We start from the raw sequence: 13,872 nt of genomic DNA, 5'->3' as shown, positions 1-13,872 counted from the left end.
TACTAATACAGACGTCAGTGAAACAGTAGAGGCATGTTCTCAGAATGGCGCCTATCTGGGGAGCAGATATACTTCACCACAGCACTGATAAAGCATTTCAAACTCAAATGAGCACACAATGAATTTCAGACAGCATTCATTCCCTTAGATATTATCTCGGGCTGCAATTCATTTCAGTGTTCAAACTGAAAGCTGACACAGGAGCAAACAAACCGGTGAAGAGGGCAATGATTTTCGTATCCTACGGTACACATACAGACGCTGTCTGCAAGTTTGATTTTGACTCTTGAATGCATTTCTATTACACTTTTCCTAAATAAGACATTCAGTCTTTTCAGAGCAACAACAAAGCTTTTCCTAAACAGCACAACTGCTGGAATTGTACCGGAACGAGAACAAAATGAAATATCTGAAATATCAGTGTTTCCAGTGTCACCAGTGTTTGAAATTCATAGCTGTTTGTGTTACGTTTGAATTTCATTGTTGGGCAGCAGCCAGCAGGGCAGGGTGAGTGTAGAGGGCTGAAGTGTGAAATGAAACACTGATTGATTGAGAGACCAGCAGACAGCTCGGGGAGCAGGACAACTCCACTCGAGCAGAGGTCACAGGAAGATAGGGATGGAGAAGGGCGAATGCAGACGAGGTTAGGAAAGATCCTGGATTAATGTCACATCCTGACCCCGGATCAGTTTGTGCAGCACAAAACATGCCCTGATTATTCAAAGCACCAGAACTCTCCAAATCAAATGTCATTTAAACCACTTCTGATATATTCATGGGAAAAGAGTGGTGTCACTGAGGCCTTTTTTGTTTCACTTACCAGGTTTTGGCCGTTCAAAGTTAGAAAAAGTCAGTTCCACTTCTGCCCTAAAAGCTTGCTGGCCTGGAACCATGAAATGGTGCACAGAAATGTCTTGTTGAGAAATGTCAAATGTGATAAACTGTGTAAGAGAGAAAAATCGTGTCAAGAAAATTGGGAAAATCTCCCTCCAGCACGTACAAGAGAGAGCACTGGAATGCGTGTCTACTTTAAATCTCTTTCAAACAATGATGGAAGGGAACACCGGCAGAAACTGGCATGATCATAAGCAAAGATGGCATATTTCCATGTACGTTTCAGGGGGGAATGTGCCAGCCGAGTAACTGCCATTGAATAGTATCAGAATGCTTACTCCAGGTACTATATACTTGTCTCAAGCCAGAACCAACAAGAAAGGTGATCCAGGAACATGTCCTACTTGGCAAAATCACTGCGACAAAAGAAAGCCAAAAGGTGATTCTACAGACAGGAAGAAATGCAGAGAATTATTGCTGAGCTCCTCCGGTGTAGCAGTGGAGCATACAAACAAGGTCTTTCAATTCAGGTGTTCTCTTTGGCAGCTTGAACGACCCCACTTCTAGTCTGCCTTGAGGACTTGGGTTCAAAGAGTGGAGCGTGCTGTGAGGCGGCACGAGCTAGACAATTCCCATTACCCACGTCTTGCTCCCTGCCCTGCCATCTCGAGTCGACGCTCAACGAATACAAATAGCCAAGGCTGTGGCTAATCCCTTTCTGAGTGAATGCGGACGTGACGGCCACCGTCGTATTGCTGCAAAGAGATAGAATAGGGCTTTTGTTTTTATGTGTAGTTAGGCAGAGAAAGAAGAGGTAAGCGACTGACGGAAGGAGGGACACGGTTTTCTTCCATCCATCATGTTGATTACTCTTGCATTTGTCTGAGTGCCTGTCGCTTTGACGTCTTGCAGGTTGTGGCGGCGGCAGAGCTGTTCCCAACGCAATGGCATTGTAATAGCCCACAGCAAAGACGCAACAATTAACCTTTTTATTACACGCCTGTCAGCCACAACAGACGGTTCATGCTCTGTAAAAGAATAAAATGCAGGAGTGCAAGAAAAGAAAGCCGACTTTTTATAAGCTCACCTGAAAACAGAACAAAACACCACAGGCATTGTTTGTGCTGGCAATACAAATAAATCTTTCTTTTTCAGGGTATAAAAACAAACACTTTAAAGCATTAGCAGTTATATACAGTACATCTAGTGGATTACGGCAGACACATTTTATGTTGGTCTTTACAAACGCTGGTCTATGCAAGCCTCCAACAACTGCTTCATAGAAATTCATTGCCAGTGCATGCACGTATAAGTTTGTGGAAGATGGTGGTGCTGCTGTATATGATTTATTGACGATCCTCCCCTCTTTGACTCCCAGGCACAAAGGGTCGAGGGCCATATTGTAAAGCAAACCTGTATATGTGTGTGTGTGTATGTATATGTATGTAAGAAGGTATCATAAACTATTAATACTAAAATATCATGCAATGAAACATTTGATCACTGGTCAGTGTCTCCTCCAGTATCCATGCCCTAAAGTAGGTCGAAGACCTCTGCTTTAGACTAGACACATGCAAAACTATACATCCTGTTTCTACAAGGAAAACTGCCAAGCAGAAACATTTGAGATATTATGAAAGTTGTGACTTTCCATCCCTATGAAAATATTTCAAAACCAGTAGTGGGATTTTTGTTGAAATGTCATAAGCTGTGTGGACTGTCAGAAATCCATACACTTCGATCCAATCTGTTGCACAGCTGAAAATGACCAACAGAAATTTTTTGAGAAATAATGAGCTTGTTCACTCAAAACAGACTTCCACTGGGGGAAATACTCTTAAGCTACCTCAAAAAAGAATTTGCCTTTGACTTGTCAGAGCAAAACTCCTTCAGAGAGATTTTACTGAGGTTACACAGTCAACTCTGCAAGACTGCATAAGGGCTTGATGTAACTTAATTGCATTCCTTTTTCCATCCAACAGCAAATTGAATTTCAGGGTAAGACCCAACTCAAACACCTCATAATCCCTGCTGCCTGCCTCCTGCAAATGAAACAAGGTCACTTTCATTTCAACTCAAAGGGCCCAATATAGCAGCAGCTGTACTGCCAAACATACCTGCTCTCACACATTTACAACAATGGTGCTGCATCAGCAGACACCCTGACTGACTTATTGAACTCCACTGCAGGCAATAACACTAAAGGATGAAGACAGGACAGACAAACAGAGCTGTCATTCTGTCCTTACGTTTAGCACAACACGGGTCTTGAAGCAAAACCAGTCAAGAACCGCTGCACAAAATGTCAATATTTGATACATACATTACACAGTTTGTGTGAAAATGGTGCGTAGATGTGTGTATAAAACCACATGTGGTTTACCTGCTACATTGAGTCTTGCTGTATGGCTTACGATGGTGCCCAGGTTGTCTATAGTGGCCACGCACTGGTAAACCCCCTCATCGGGTTTATTGTGTTTAGAGTGGACCACTGAGCTGATGAGCAGAGAACCGTCGGCCAGGACCTGCCTGCGATCGTCCGAGGCCAGGCTGAGAAAAGAGCCGTCTTTCTTCCATTCGATCTTGGCAGGAGACTCGCTGTGGACTGAGCAGTTGAGCAGTGTCGGCGCTCCTCGCACTGCCAGAGTATCCGACGGCTCCGTAGAGAACCAAAATGGGCTGAAGTTCCTCACTGCTGATCCTACGAAGAAAGAGTATAAAATCAGAACTGTAATTTTCATCATAACACAACACCATGAACTGAAATTAGGTTGAACTTTGGGTTGAGTGATTTAATAACAGAAGGCATTTGCATCATTGCAATAAAATTCAAATTACATTTAAATTACGTTTGTGTGAATGAACATAGGCTGTGGCTTTAGCTTCCAAATATTTCATATAATACAACATTTGTTCATCTTAATATTTATTTTATTTCTCGCATTTGAGAGCCAAACACATCCATTCAAATGTCTAAACTTCATTACCAGTGTCCAAAAATGACCAAACATTGCAGTAAAGAGTGAATAACACTTAGTGAATGCATAATAAATCATTTTAATTATAAACGTAAAATTACAAACGGAGCCCTTGGACATCAGGACATTCATTTGAATATCTTGTTATGTTGCTCTCTCAAAAAGAAACTGACAAGTCTAATGCAAAAAGTCAAACTATGTGCAATTACTTTGCATTTGTCCTCATAAATTATTCAAATCTTGGCCCCGAGAGTCATCAGGACTTTGTGTGGATAAATAACTTGAATCATCTGTACTTTTTGGATGGCAAATGAATAATGAGCTTTTCAAGGCTTTTTTAAATACTGCACCAAGTGACAAGACGAATGCTAAATATAGCTGGAAGCAGTCGAGACTGGTTTATGGCGAATGTACAAAGAGATGGCATGACTGGGGCCAGCACAAGAAGTCATCATTCTGCCATTTTATCTCAAGGGTTAATGTCTGGGATCACTGCTAAAACAGGATGCATTTCTCCCCCTGTTTAATTCGAAACTGAAGCTATGTTGGGATCACATATTGCCAGTGAGTATACATATTGTATTTGATAAAGAATTTATTTGATATGGCAAGTGAATACTACAACTGTTTCAGAGGACTTTCAGTAAGGTCACTCTTTTTTTAAGAATGCTGCAAGATAGATAGATAGATTTTAAGAGCAAATACAGTTCACTTTCACACGTACATAAACTGCCCAATGAGAATCTTAGAGAGGAGGGTCCAGTGATGCCATCCAAATCCACTTTTCTGTTTTTCACTTTTCTGAGCTACTTGAAAATTACAAGCAGGTGTTTTGGAGCAGGGTTAGAATTAAAGTCTGCTGGAAGACAGCCCTCCAGAAGGAGGGTTGGCTACCCCCGATTAAGTGTCTAGTGTGTAGACGTGTTTCAAAATGTGTCATATAACAAGACTATTCTTAATGCAACCCAACTAGTATTCCTTACTCCCTTGAACCCTTGAAATGGAACTTTTGAGGAGGCAAGGCAAACGTCTCTCATAATAAAGCTGCCTGGAATGACCTTCAGTAACGACCACGAAGGAGGGAACTCTGTGAGGTAATTATGTTGCTTACTTTCACTTGTAATGACCTTTGCGGGACGACCCCTTTCAAGGGTGCAAAAATGTTGTTTGGAATGTGCCCTACAGTGTCTCTTTAAGGACACCTACTGTCACGGAGAAGAAACAGTTTCCCAAAAGAAAATCTTGCTAAGCAAGTGAAAGTTAAATGAACTTTAAGCGTTCGTTGCTGCCTACTCGAATAATCAATGTCCAAGCATTTACTCCCTTATTATATTTTATTCAAATTCAATAAAAAATATTTTTAGAGCAGTTTTAAGTACACAGTATTCCCCGGGTTCACTATCAAGGACACCCATATTTTAAACACAAAGAAGGAATCTCTGTCTGGCAAACTGATATTTCATGATCATGATTTTTTGGCAGTAGCTACTACAGCACAATGTGAGCATATAACAATATTTGTTGTTGGCTTGTGGAACATGACTTAACAACTAGATAACTTATCTGGTTTAATAATGCATTTTGAATTTAACATTGATGTTTAACATTTATAAGCTTTAAAGCTGCATTTATGTATACATAGATTAGCTATTAGCTACCACAAACGACCTCACTATGCCCTGTTCACATAGTGAAAGCACATTTCCTATCCCACATAGGTTTTAAAGTCTCCTGTAATGGAGTTTGGGGGTGTTGGTCAGATAGGAAGTATCGGGGTCTGTGGGCAGTAATTGTGGTCAACCCTCTGTCCACTAAGAGAGGCCTCCTGGAACCAAACACTTATGTTTATATGCTGACTCGCATTTGGACGTCTATAGAAACAGCACAGAGAGCTTTACAACAGCTGCTTTTGTTGGCTGAACTTCTATATAAGATAATTGCGCTCTGGCAAATGTTAAGCTTTCCTCGAATAGTTTCCTTAAGACTGATGCGAGGCAACAATTGTTCCAGCATAAACACATCTGGATTAGATTAATTCCTGTAAGATAGATGCACTTTCTGTTCACAAATAGCATTGGCACTTCATAGTCCAGAGGTAACTGGACAACAAATAGCTGTCAACAAAGAATTTCAATAAAGAAAATGTGTTTATAACAGACACCAATAAACTGTATAGTGAGCTCCAAATGTCTGAGAGCTCTAGTTTTAATGTTGGGTCTAAAAACTTGTACAATATGTCCCACTTCTAATGATATCGGCACTTAGGTTGATATAAACTCTAGAAACGTCTGGTGTGCTTCAACAGAAGGAAATCTTAAGTTCAAACAGTCAATTTTACACATTTGCTTTTGATTATAGTGATCTAGAAATAATTGTTTTTGCTCACTGTTTAACATTTCTTTAAAATCCTGCAATTTGGGAATTCTATCCATAAGAACTGTTCATATCCAGATTTAAATGAGAAAAAAAGATAAGCTTGTATGCATGGTGTGTTGGTATGGATGCTTAGCATTGTCTTAAACTTTCATATTTTAGTATCTATTAAGCATCAAGCTATCTGTAGTTTTAGTATGCACGTGATATATCAGCGATCATATAAATTTTTCAAAATGAGGAAACATTTTTTTAATCTAGTCCAGAATGTTTGGGCTCTCCTCTATATTAAAGTACTACCATCCCATAGTACTCTTTAGTATCAATCTTTTAGTATCTATTATTATCTAAACCACTGGGCTATTGAGCAGTCTACATATATCAGCAGTCTAAGGATGCACTATATATCAGATATCATATTGACATTTTTTTAAATGGTTTCGAACCCTAAAACTCGGCATTTCAGGATTTTATACAAGTAAGCCCAGACGTTTGGACCCCACTATATATTAAAGCACTTTGGTACTACCATCCAATACTGTCACTATATCATGTAACCAAAGTAGCACTTTTAATAAGAAACAGCAGAACACATAGGTAAACACATAGTAATCACGGGAAATCTCAGTGTCTTCTACAGATGGAGAGCCTTCCACCAGCGAGAAGGGAATTCCACCCTGCAGCAGAGCATCAGAAGATCAGCACACTTAATCAGTAGCATGTTAGCGGCTGTTTGGATCGTGCACAGAGGTGTGCGATACAGCTCGTCCAGCTAGCACTTCACCATCAGCTACAACTGATGACCATCTGCTGCTGCTCACAACTGCATCCCAGAGTCCCACGGACAGTAAAGCAGATACTGACATCACGGCCTCCTCCTCCTCCAAAGCCCAGTAAGATTTTAGATCTCTGCTACACATTTACACTTACTTCACCATACAAATAATCTACTCTGCTACTTACGATATTCTTTGCTAGGGGCATGTAATTCACTCAAACAGTTACACAGAACAGAAAATATTAGCAATATTAGTCATAAATTATTTGTATCAACCAGAAATTGTCTATATCATTGCCTATACTAGTCCAGTTTATTTGAATTTGGTACTAGAGGGAATTTCCCCAAACATGCAAATATCAGCGGCTCTTGTAATGAATTTCTCGTTCAGTTTGCAAATATTTATTCTCAGGATTTAAAGCCTGCACTGTATTTATCATTTAATGGGCTCAAAAACACAGAGGAAAAAGTGCAGCATAGACCAATTACACAATCTCTTAAGAGTCACTTGAAATTCAGATTAGATACGAGGACTCTGTGGCTCTGAATGATTTTAAATACTAAGCAGGTCAGAAGAATATTGGATTTTCACAGGAATATTGTCATTTAAATTATGAATAATGAAAAACGGAGCAACCTTGACCATCCCTGCTGCAGGATAAGGCATTTTTTTGAAATAGGGCTCACTTATTTGACCACCGATGATTTTAAATTCCTCGAACCCAAAAACAGGAAATAGATTTAAATAGACGGATAACATTGCTACCATGGTATTTGTCCAAAATGCATATTTGTCAGTTTATGCGTTTTTGTTATCGACTTAATAGAGTGATCTTTGGTGTCAGGAGGCAGGCAGAAGTCTAATCTATTCTACTTTTCACTGCTCAGGAATTGACTTCAAAATGTGTTCTGCAGCCCACAGTGCAGGGAACCAAGAGAAAATGAGGTTGTCTGTTTGATAAGTATGAGCTGTTACTCCTGTCCCTAGTCCTGTGAAATCCATTTTATTCCACATCCAAAGAGCACTTCAGAGCCACAGCTCCAGTCAGTAGAAATTTCTGAAGCCAGAAAGATACGGAAGAAAAAAAGGTTTGTCTTGTGTGTCATTCAAAGACTTTCACCTCTATAAAGTGCCTGTCAGACTGTAGAGGGCAGATGGGTAAGATAGCTACAGAGAGTTCTTCTTTAAGATCAACTGCGTCTAGAATATTTTTATTATAGATTTCAGTTAAGAAAAGCTAACGTCTATTTGTATATATATTTACCTTATATTTACTACATATCACCAATGATCAGTTGACTTTGTGTTACACGGTATGGCTCAAAATCTGACTACATCTTGCGAATGTGACTTAGCATCTTTCAAATGTGACTATATCCACTTAATAGTTAAAAGAGAATATTATTAAGCTGTCGCTTATCTTGTATTTTGAGAAATGCCAGATTTCTGAGAGTTAAATATCCATACAGAGACACATAGAGTTCCTCAGAAACAAAGACCTCCTGTACCTGGTTTCTTCACAACAGGAAGCCGCATGGTCTCTGTTGGCTCTCGCACAAAGACCAGCCTGTGCCAATCAGGTACTGTACACAACCTTCATTTTCAAAAGCAGAGCTACGAAACACCACTTTCCCTCCAGATCGCCTCCTAATGAAGCTCGAGCCATTTCCAGAAAACATTATGGGAATTGCACATGAACATTTAATCAAAACAAAACCTCAGAATAAAAGAGCTCACATTGAAATATGCAAAGGGCTCCATGAGACTAAACTAAAATAGGTCATTTTATTACACCGCAAAGAAAGAAGATTATTAAGTTCAAATATCAGTTTCATTATTAATCAACGGGATCACATCTGGAAATTGCATTTGAGGATACCTTTCGCCAGAACTTCTGTTTCTACTTTATTTGCGATAGTAAAAATGCCCTACGGCTTTGCATTATTAAGTAGAAGGGGCTTCTGGGTTTTTTGACCTACAGCTAAATAAACAGACTTAGAGCAAAAACCATTTGCACTCTGGAAAATAGCCAGTCAAAAGGTACAGATTATTTATTTCCAAGAAACCGAGCAGCCTCCTCTACTTCCCTAGACTCTATTCCAGGTTTTTGTCATTCCCTTCCAGGCTCATTAGTCTGACTGGAAAGCCTTCTTTCTTTCATGTCTGTCCACCTCCAGTTTGTCTGCTTCTCTCCCAGCTTGCCTTTATCTTCCAGTATCATTTCTTCCCCATCTGTCACTGCTGAACACAGTGAGGAACCGGCAATGATCTGCTTACGAGAACCGAGGCTCTGAGTGTCGGAGAACTGACTCAAGGATGTGCTGGTTTGGACTTCCCTGTGGAGATCTTGCATCTTTAAACCTGCCTAATAAATTGTTCTCTCAGTGTACACTTTATTCAGCCAATGTTTCTCATCTTAACTGCTGAAATGTTATTATCATCTTATAGTAGTATTTGTTCTTTAGGAGGAAATATATATATACGTATATAAAACTAAAAATGGACTTTATTTTGGTAATGCAAAATCTTTATTGATTTTTGGGTGAAAAGTGATATAGATGTGTATAATTTAAATTTAACCCAGTTATATTGAATATTACTCTCTGGTACAGAGTTGGTTTGTATCAAGTATCCTTTTGGGGTTATTGACCCATTAAAATGAGTCAGGTTTTATTGTTTGGCTTTAGAGGTCTATTTAAACGCTGACCTCCACTCAAATCTAGGAAGGATAGACTACAGTGATAATAGCAGGGTGAGAAGACAAGCCATTTTTAAAGGTCACTGTCACCACCGAATAAAGGAACGAACTGAGAATGACAGTCTCCTGTATTGTCTTCAACACAGATGCCCACTTCATCTTTCAGAGCGGCTACAAGGAACAAAGGCTGCTCTCCCACTCAGGACCCCTGGCCAACGGCAGCCCCTCACCCCACGGTCTGGATGTTCCGATAGCGCCTTTGCCCTCTCAACAAGGGTCCAAGGTGTAACGGCTGTACAAAATGATTGGTAGGCCTCCACGCCGGCTTTATTAGTTTGGCACACGCTCAGCTGGCAGAACAGAGGCGAAAGGATACAATTTTCGCAACACAAAACACCTCAAGCTACCCTTCATTCTCCTGCCAGGGAGCATTTCCAAGGTTTAAAAAATCCTGAGCACAAGCTTAAGCCAATTCTGTCCCCCCGCTACCGTATTTAGCAGAATTACAGGATATTTAGCTAAATTAATTTTGACTCTGATAGACTTGCGAAAATCCAACACCTTTGTTTTGCTGTTGTAGCTCCCATAAGTGTGTTATAAAGCTTCTTTACAACTATTCTTTTTTTAATAGTCCTTAATACATACACGCACACTCATATAAATGAAAATTCTACCATAATTTTTAGGGGTAAACTGTTGCTTTCAAGAGAAATTCGGGTCAATTCATAAACCTTTGTGATTTTCTTTCTTCTATGGAACACAAAAGGAGCGTGTCTGAAGACTTGAGGCGTACAGATTCTCTCGGCTATTAAGGTGCTTGGCGGTATAAATCACAGCCTACGTTCATTGTATAGAAATGAGCAGCTTGGACGTTTAGCAAAATATTTCCTTTTGTGCTCCATGTAAGAAAATCTTTTGGGATTGAATCATTTACATTCTCGGGTTAGAAAAGTAAACGTTAGCTATCATGACGCCTTCATATCCATGTGATATCTAAGCCCTACAGGAAAAAAAAAAAGTCTATTGCATTTTGGTATTACAATATTCTTTCAAATATGTCCTAATAACCGATTGTGAATAGAAGGGTTAGAAGAGAAACTGAATATAAATGTATATAAGGCAAGATATATTAGATAATGCATCTAAATATTACACTGTCTACTGCCTGCATAGGCAAAATTATAACCTAAATGAAACATCATAAGAGATACCGACTTTAAAACACTCTACAAAAGACAGCTATAGTGCTTTTCAATAGTGCAACTGTGCAAAAATAGTGCTCTTCATATAAAATGCTCAAGAGACTCAATTTAGGCCCCGTCCCAAATGGCACCCCCTCCGACTCTACACTTTGCCACAGAGACCGTTGGGTAATAGTCCACCGTGGAGTTTGCACTAGTGGATCATAAATCATAAAATGACAATCGGAATACCCTACAGTCCTATGGACTTAGAGATATGCCACAAAACTGCAATTTTATATTAAGTTCACGTATAGAAGCTTACAATTGATTCAAACAGCCTAACTTTAGCATGACGGTATGCCATCAACACTGTCTAATAAAGACAAAAATCTATAGGATTTGTTTTTGCAGACACTTCTGAGTAAGAAACTGAATTTCTTTAGAACAGTTTTTACTCAAAGGTCTTCCATAATATTCAAATTCTTCAATAATTCCCAACTGAAAAATAAATGTTTATTATTATATATATTTTGGTATGAAAACTATATTCCGGAACATTTTGGACATAAAAAAACCATCCTATTTTAATTTAATTTCTTTTTATTTATGCGGTCATGCAAACTTTAAGGGTGCATTCTTTTAGAATATTCTATTTTTGAATGTTTTAAGTTTTAAATGTTAAAAAAAATTTTAATTTAACGTTACATTAAAAAGAGTCTAACTAAAAGGTTTCAGAAATAAAATGCTCCATAAAACGGATATTTTTGTGCTAATATTTTGAGAATACTATTAAAAGACCAAAAGACTATATGATTTATGTTCTATTAATATTACTGGAACAGCATTTATTCATAACCTCAACGCTGTATGACAATACCTTTTTTTTTTTTTTTTTTTTTTTTTTTTACACACACACACACACACACACACACACACACACATATATATATATATATATAAATAAATAAAACAGAGTAGAAACAAAAGTCTTCTGTTCATTATTATTTTCCTTTTTTTTTTTGCATTATAAAGTTTCAAATAATTTTCTGGAAGACTCCCAGTGGACCCCGTTTAAAAACCAGTACTTTAGAGTCTACATTTCTCTTATCTTTCACAGTATTGGATTTTATTTTAGTGAAGGATTTACTAGATTGACTGGATTGGAATCTGACCAAAACTGGTTTCTAGACAGCAAGATAATCTACCTGCCTGCCTAAACAGCCAGTCGGGAAAGCATCTACGAATGCCAGGTAAGCAGCTTACTAGGTTTGAAACAAGTTAAAGCTAAAGATGACGCATTTTCGAGTAACGCGTTGGTGATGGATTCTTCGAACTGGTTTCCGACTGCAGTTATCCATCTCTAACGTAACTTAAAGCAGGACCGGATGCCAGTCACATGCGGATGGAAGCCCCACAAAGGTGCAGCTGAACAGCCCAGCTCAGATGGGGGAAGGGCAGGGAAGTCCACGTGAAGCAGAAAAGCCTTCCAGCGGCAAATGAATGAAAATAAGATGATACGAATCTGATATTGGGAGTCGGCGAGCTGTCTCTAACAGATAGCGAATCCCCGGAGCACACAGGTAATTTCCCGGCTGCGGAAAAGCCTCGCTGCATGCGCACCTCTCACCTCGGTTGGACATAGTAATTAACCACGCTGATTGGAACTCGATCTGCCTCAATCATCAAAGACGGCTACCTCGCTCTTGAATCAAGCGATACAGAGACAAGAACGCAGTCAAAGAGGACACAAAAAGAAACATTCACAAAAGCTTCACCTTTTATTCTCCGCCAGACGCTGCGGCAAACGAGACGAAGCGGATTGTGACAAGACGACACAACTGCGCGCCGCCGCCTTGAACATACGGTCACAAAACTGCGAGAAAGGAATGCTGTGACAAGGCAAATCGAATGTGCTCATTGTGGCTAATATGAATGCTCACTTTTTAAGACGCATAGTGAACATGTTAAATACCGAGGCTCCCGTGTAATTATATCAGTTTAAATACACAGGGGTCCATTGTGTGACACTTCGCTACATTAAAAACGCACGCCATGAATATGACACACCAGGATAGACAAACTCTATCAATAAATGATGGGACTGCTTGAGGCGAGACCACCAGACACTGGAAGGGGGGTTAACAGGGAGTGCAGTGACCTGATGATGGGCTGTCTGAGTCTTTAAAATGGACCACTCCCACATCTGCCTTAGACGAGTCTTACTCTCTCGCTGTAGGGATTATAACGCATTAAGCTTAAAGTGTCAGGAACAGCGTACAGGACTTTGTTCATCAAAAGAATGATGTCTGCTGTAAATGTTTGAAAACAATGGAACACTAGATCCAAAAATAATACATCACGCTCACAGTCAATTATTCCTGTCAAACGACTAATCGCAATTGATCCAAAATAAGTTTTTGCTTACATAATATATGGTGTATTTTTATACATATACACATATATACACATATACATATATATATACACATATATATATATATATATATATATATATATATATATATATATATATATATATATATATATATATATACATATACATACACATACACACATAATATTTTTAAATTATAAATAAATAAAATAATCAATCAAAATCACAGCTAACAACTAAATTCTATCAGAAAAAAAGAATATAAACAAATATAAGATATAGAATTAAGATAGCCATAAAGTCAAAACAGACATCAAACATAAAGGGTCCAATAAAACATTAAGCGGTACAAGTGTTTCCAACCTTGATAATCAGAAGAATTCTTGTTTCTGCACTCGCTTAGCATATTAGAATGATTTCTGAAAAATCATTTGGCACTGAATACTGCAGTAATAGCTGCTAACATTTTGAGTACATTTTTTAAATATATTAAAACAGAATACATTTATATTTGAATATAATAACTATTAAATAAAAAAAATATACAATTATAATAATGTTTTGTTTGTTCTTTGTCAGCATCGTGTTCTGTGCATGTGTTTGCTGATTTGCACACAGACAACAACCTGTA

The 13,872-nt window shown here is 38.6% G+C and overlaps 1 protein-coding gene across 11 annotated transcripts in view; it reads right to left on the bottom strand.

The window, feature by feature from the left end:
• The window catches only part of neo1a (neogenin 1a), a 126,036-nt gene that overhangs the window by 73,154 nt on the left and 39,010 nt on the right, over positions 1-13,872 (bottom strand). For all 11 annotated transcript variants that reach the window (XM_043244025.1, XM_043244020.1, XM_043244027.1 and 8 more), the window contains exon 2: positions 3,218-3,535. In XM_043244025.1, the coding sequence (XP_043099960.1) occupies positions 3,218-3,535 (318 nt within the window). The remainder of the gene's footprint in view (positions 1-3,217; positions 3,536-13,872) is intronic.

The sequence above is a fragment of the Puntigrus tetrazona genome, chromosome 7, assembly GCF_018831695.1.
Source record: "Puntigrus tetrazona isolate hp1 chromosome 7, ASM1883169v1, whole genome shotgun sequence".
Classification (NCBI taxonomy): domain Eukaryota; kingdom Metazoa; phylum Chordata; class Actinopteri; order Cypriniformes; family Cyprinidae; genus Puntigrus; species Puntigrus tetrazona.
Note: the sequence above shows the minus strand (reverse complement) of the source record. Positions and strands in the feature narration are given on the sequence as shown.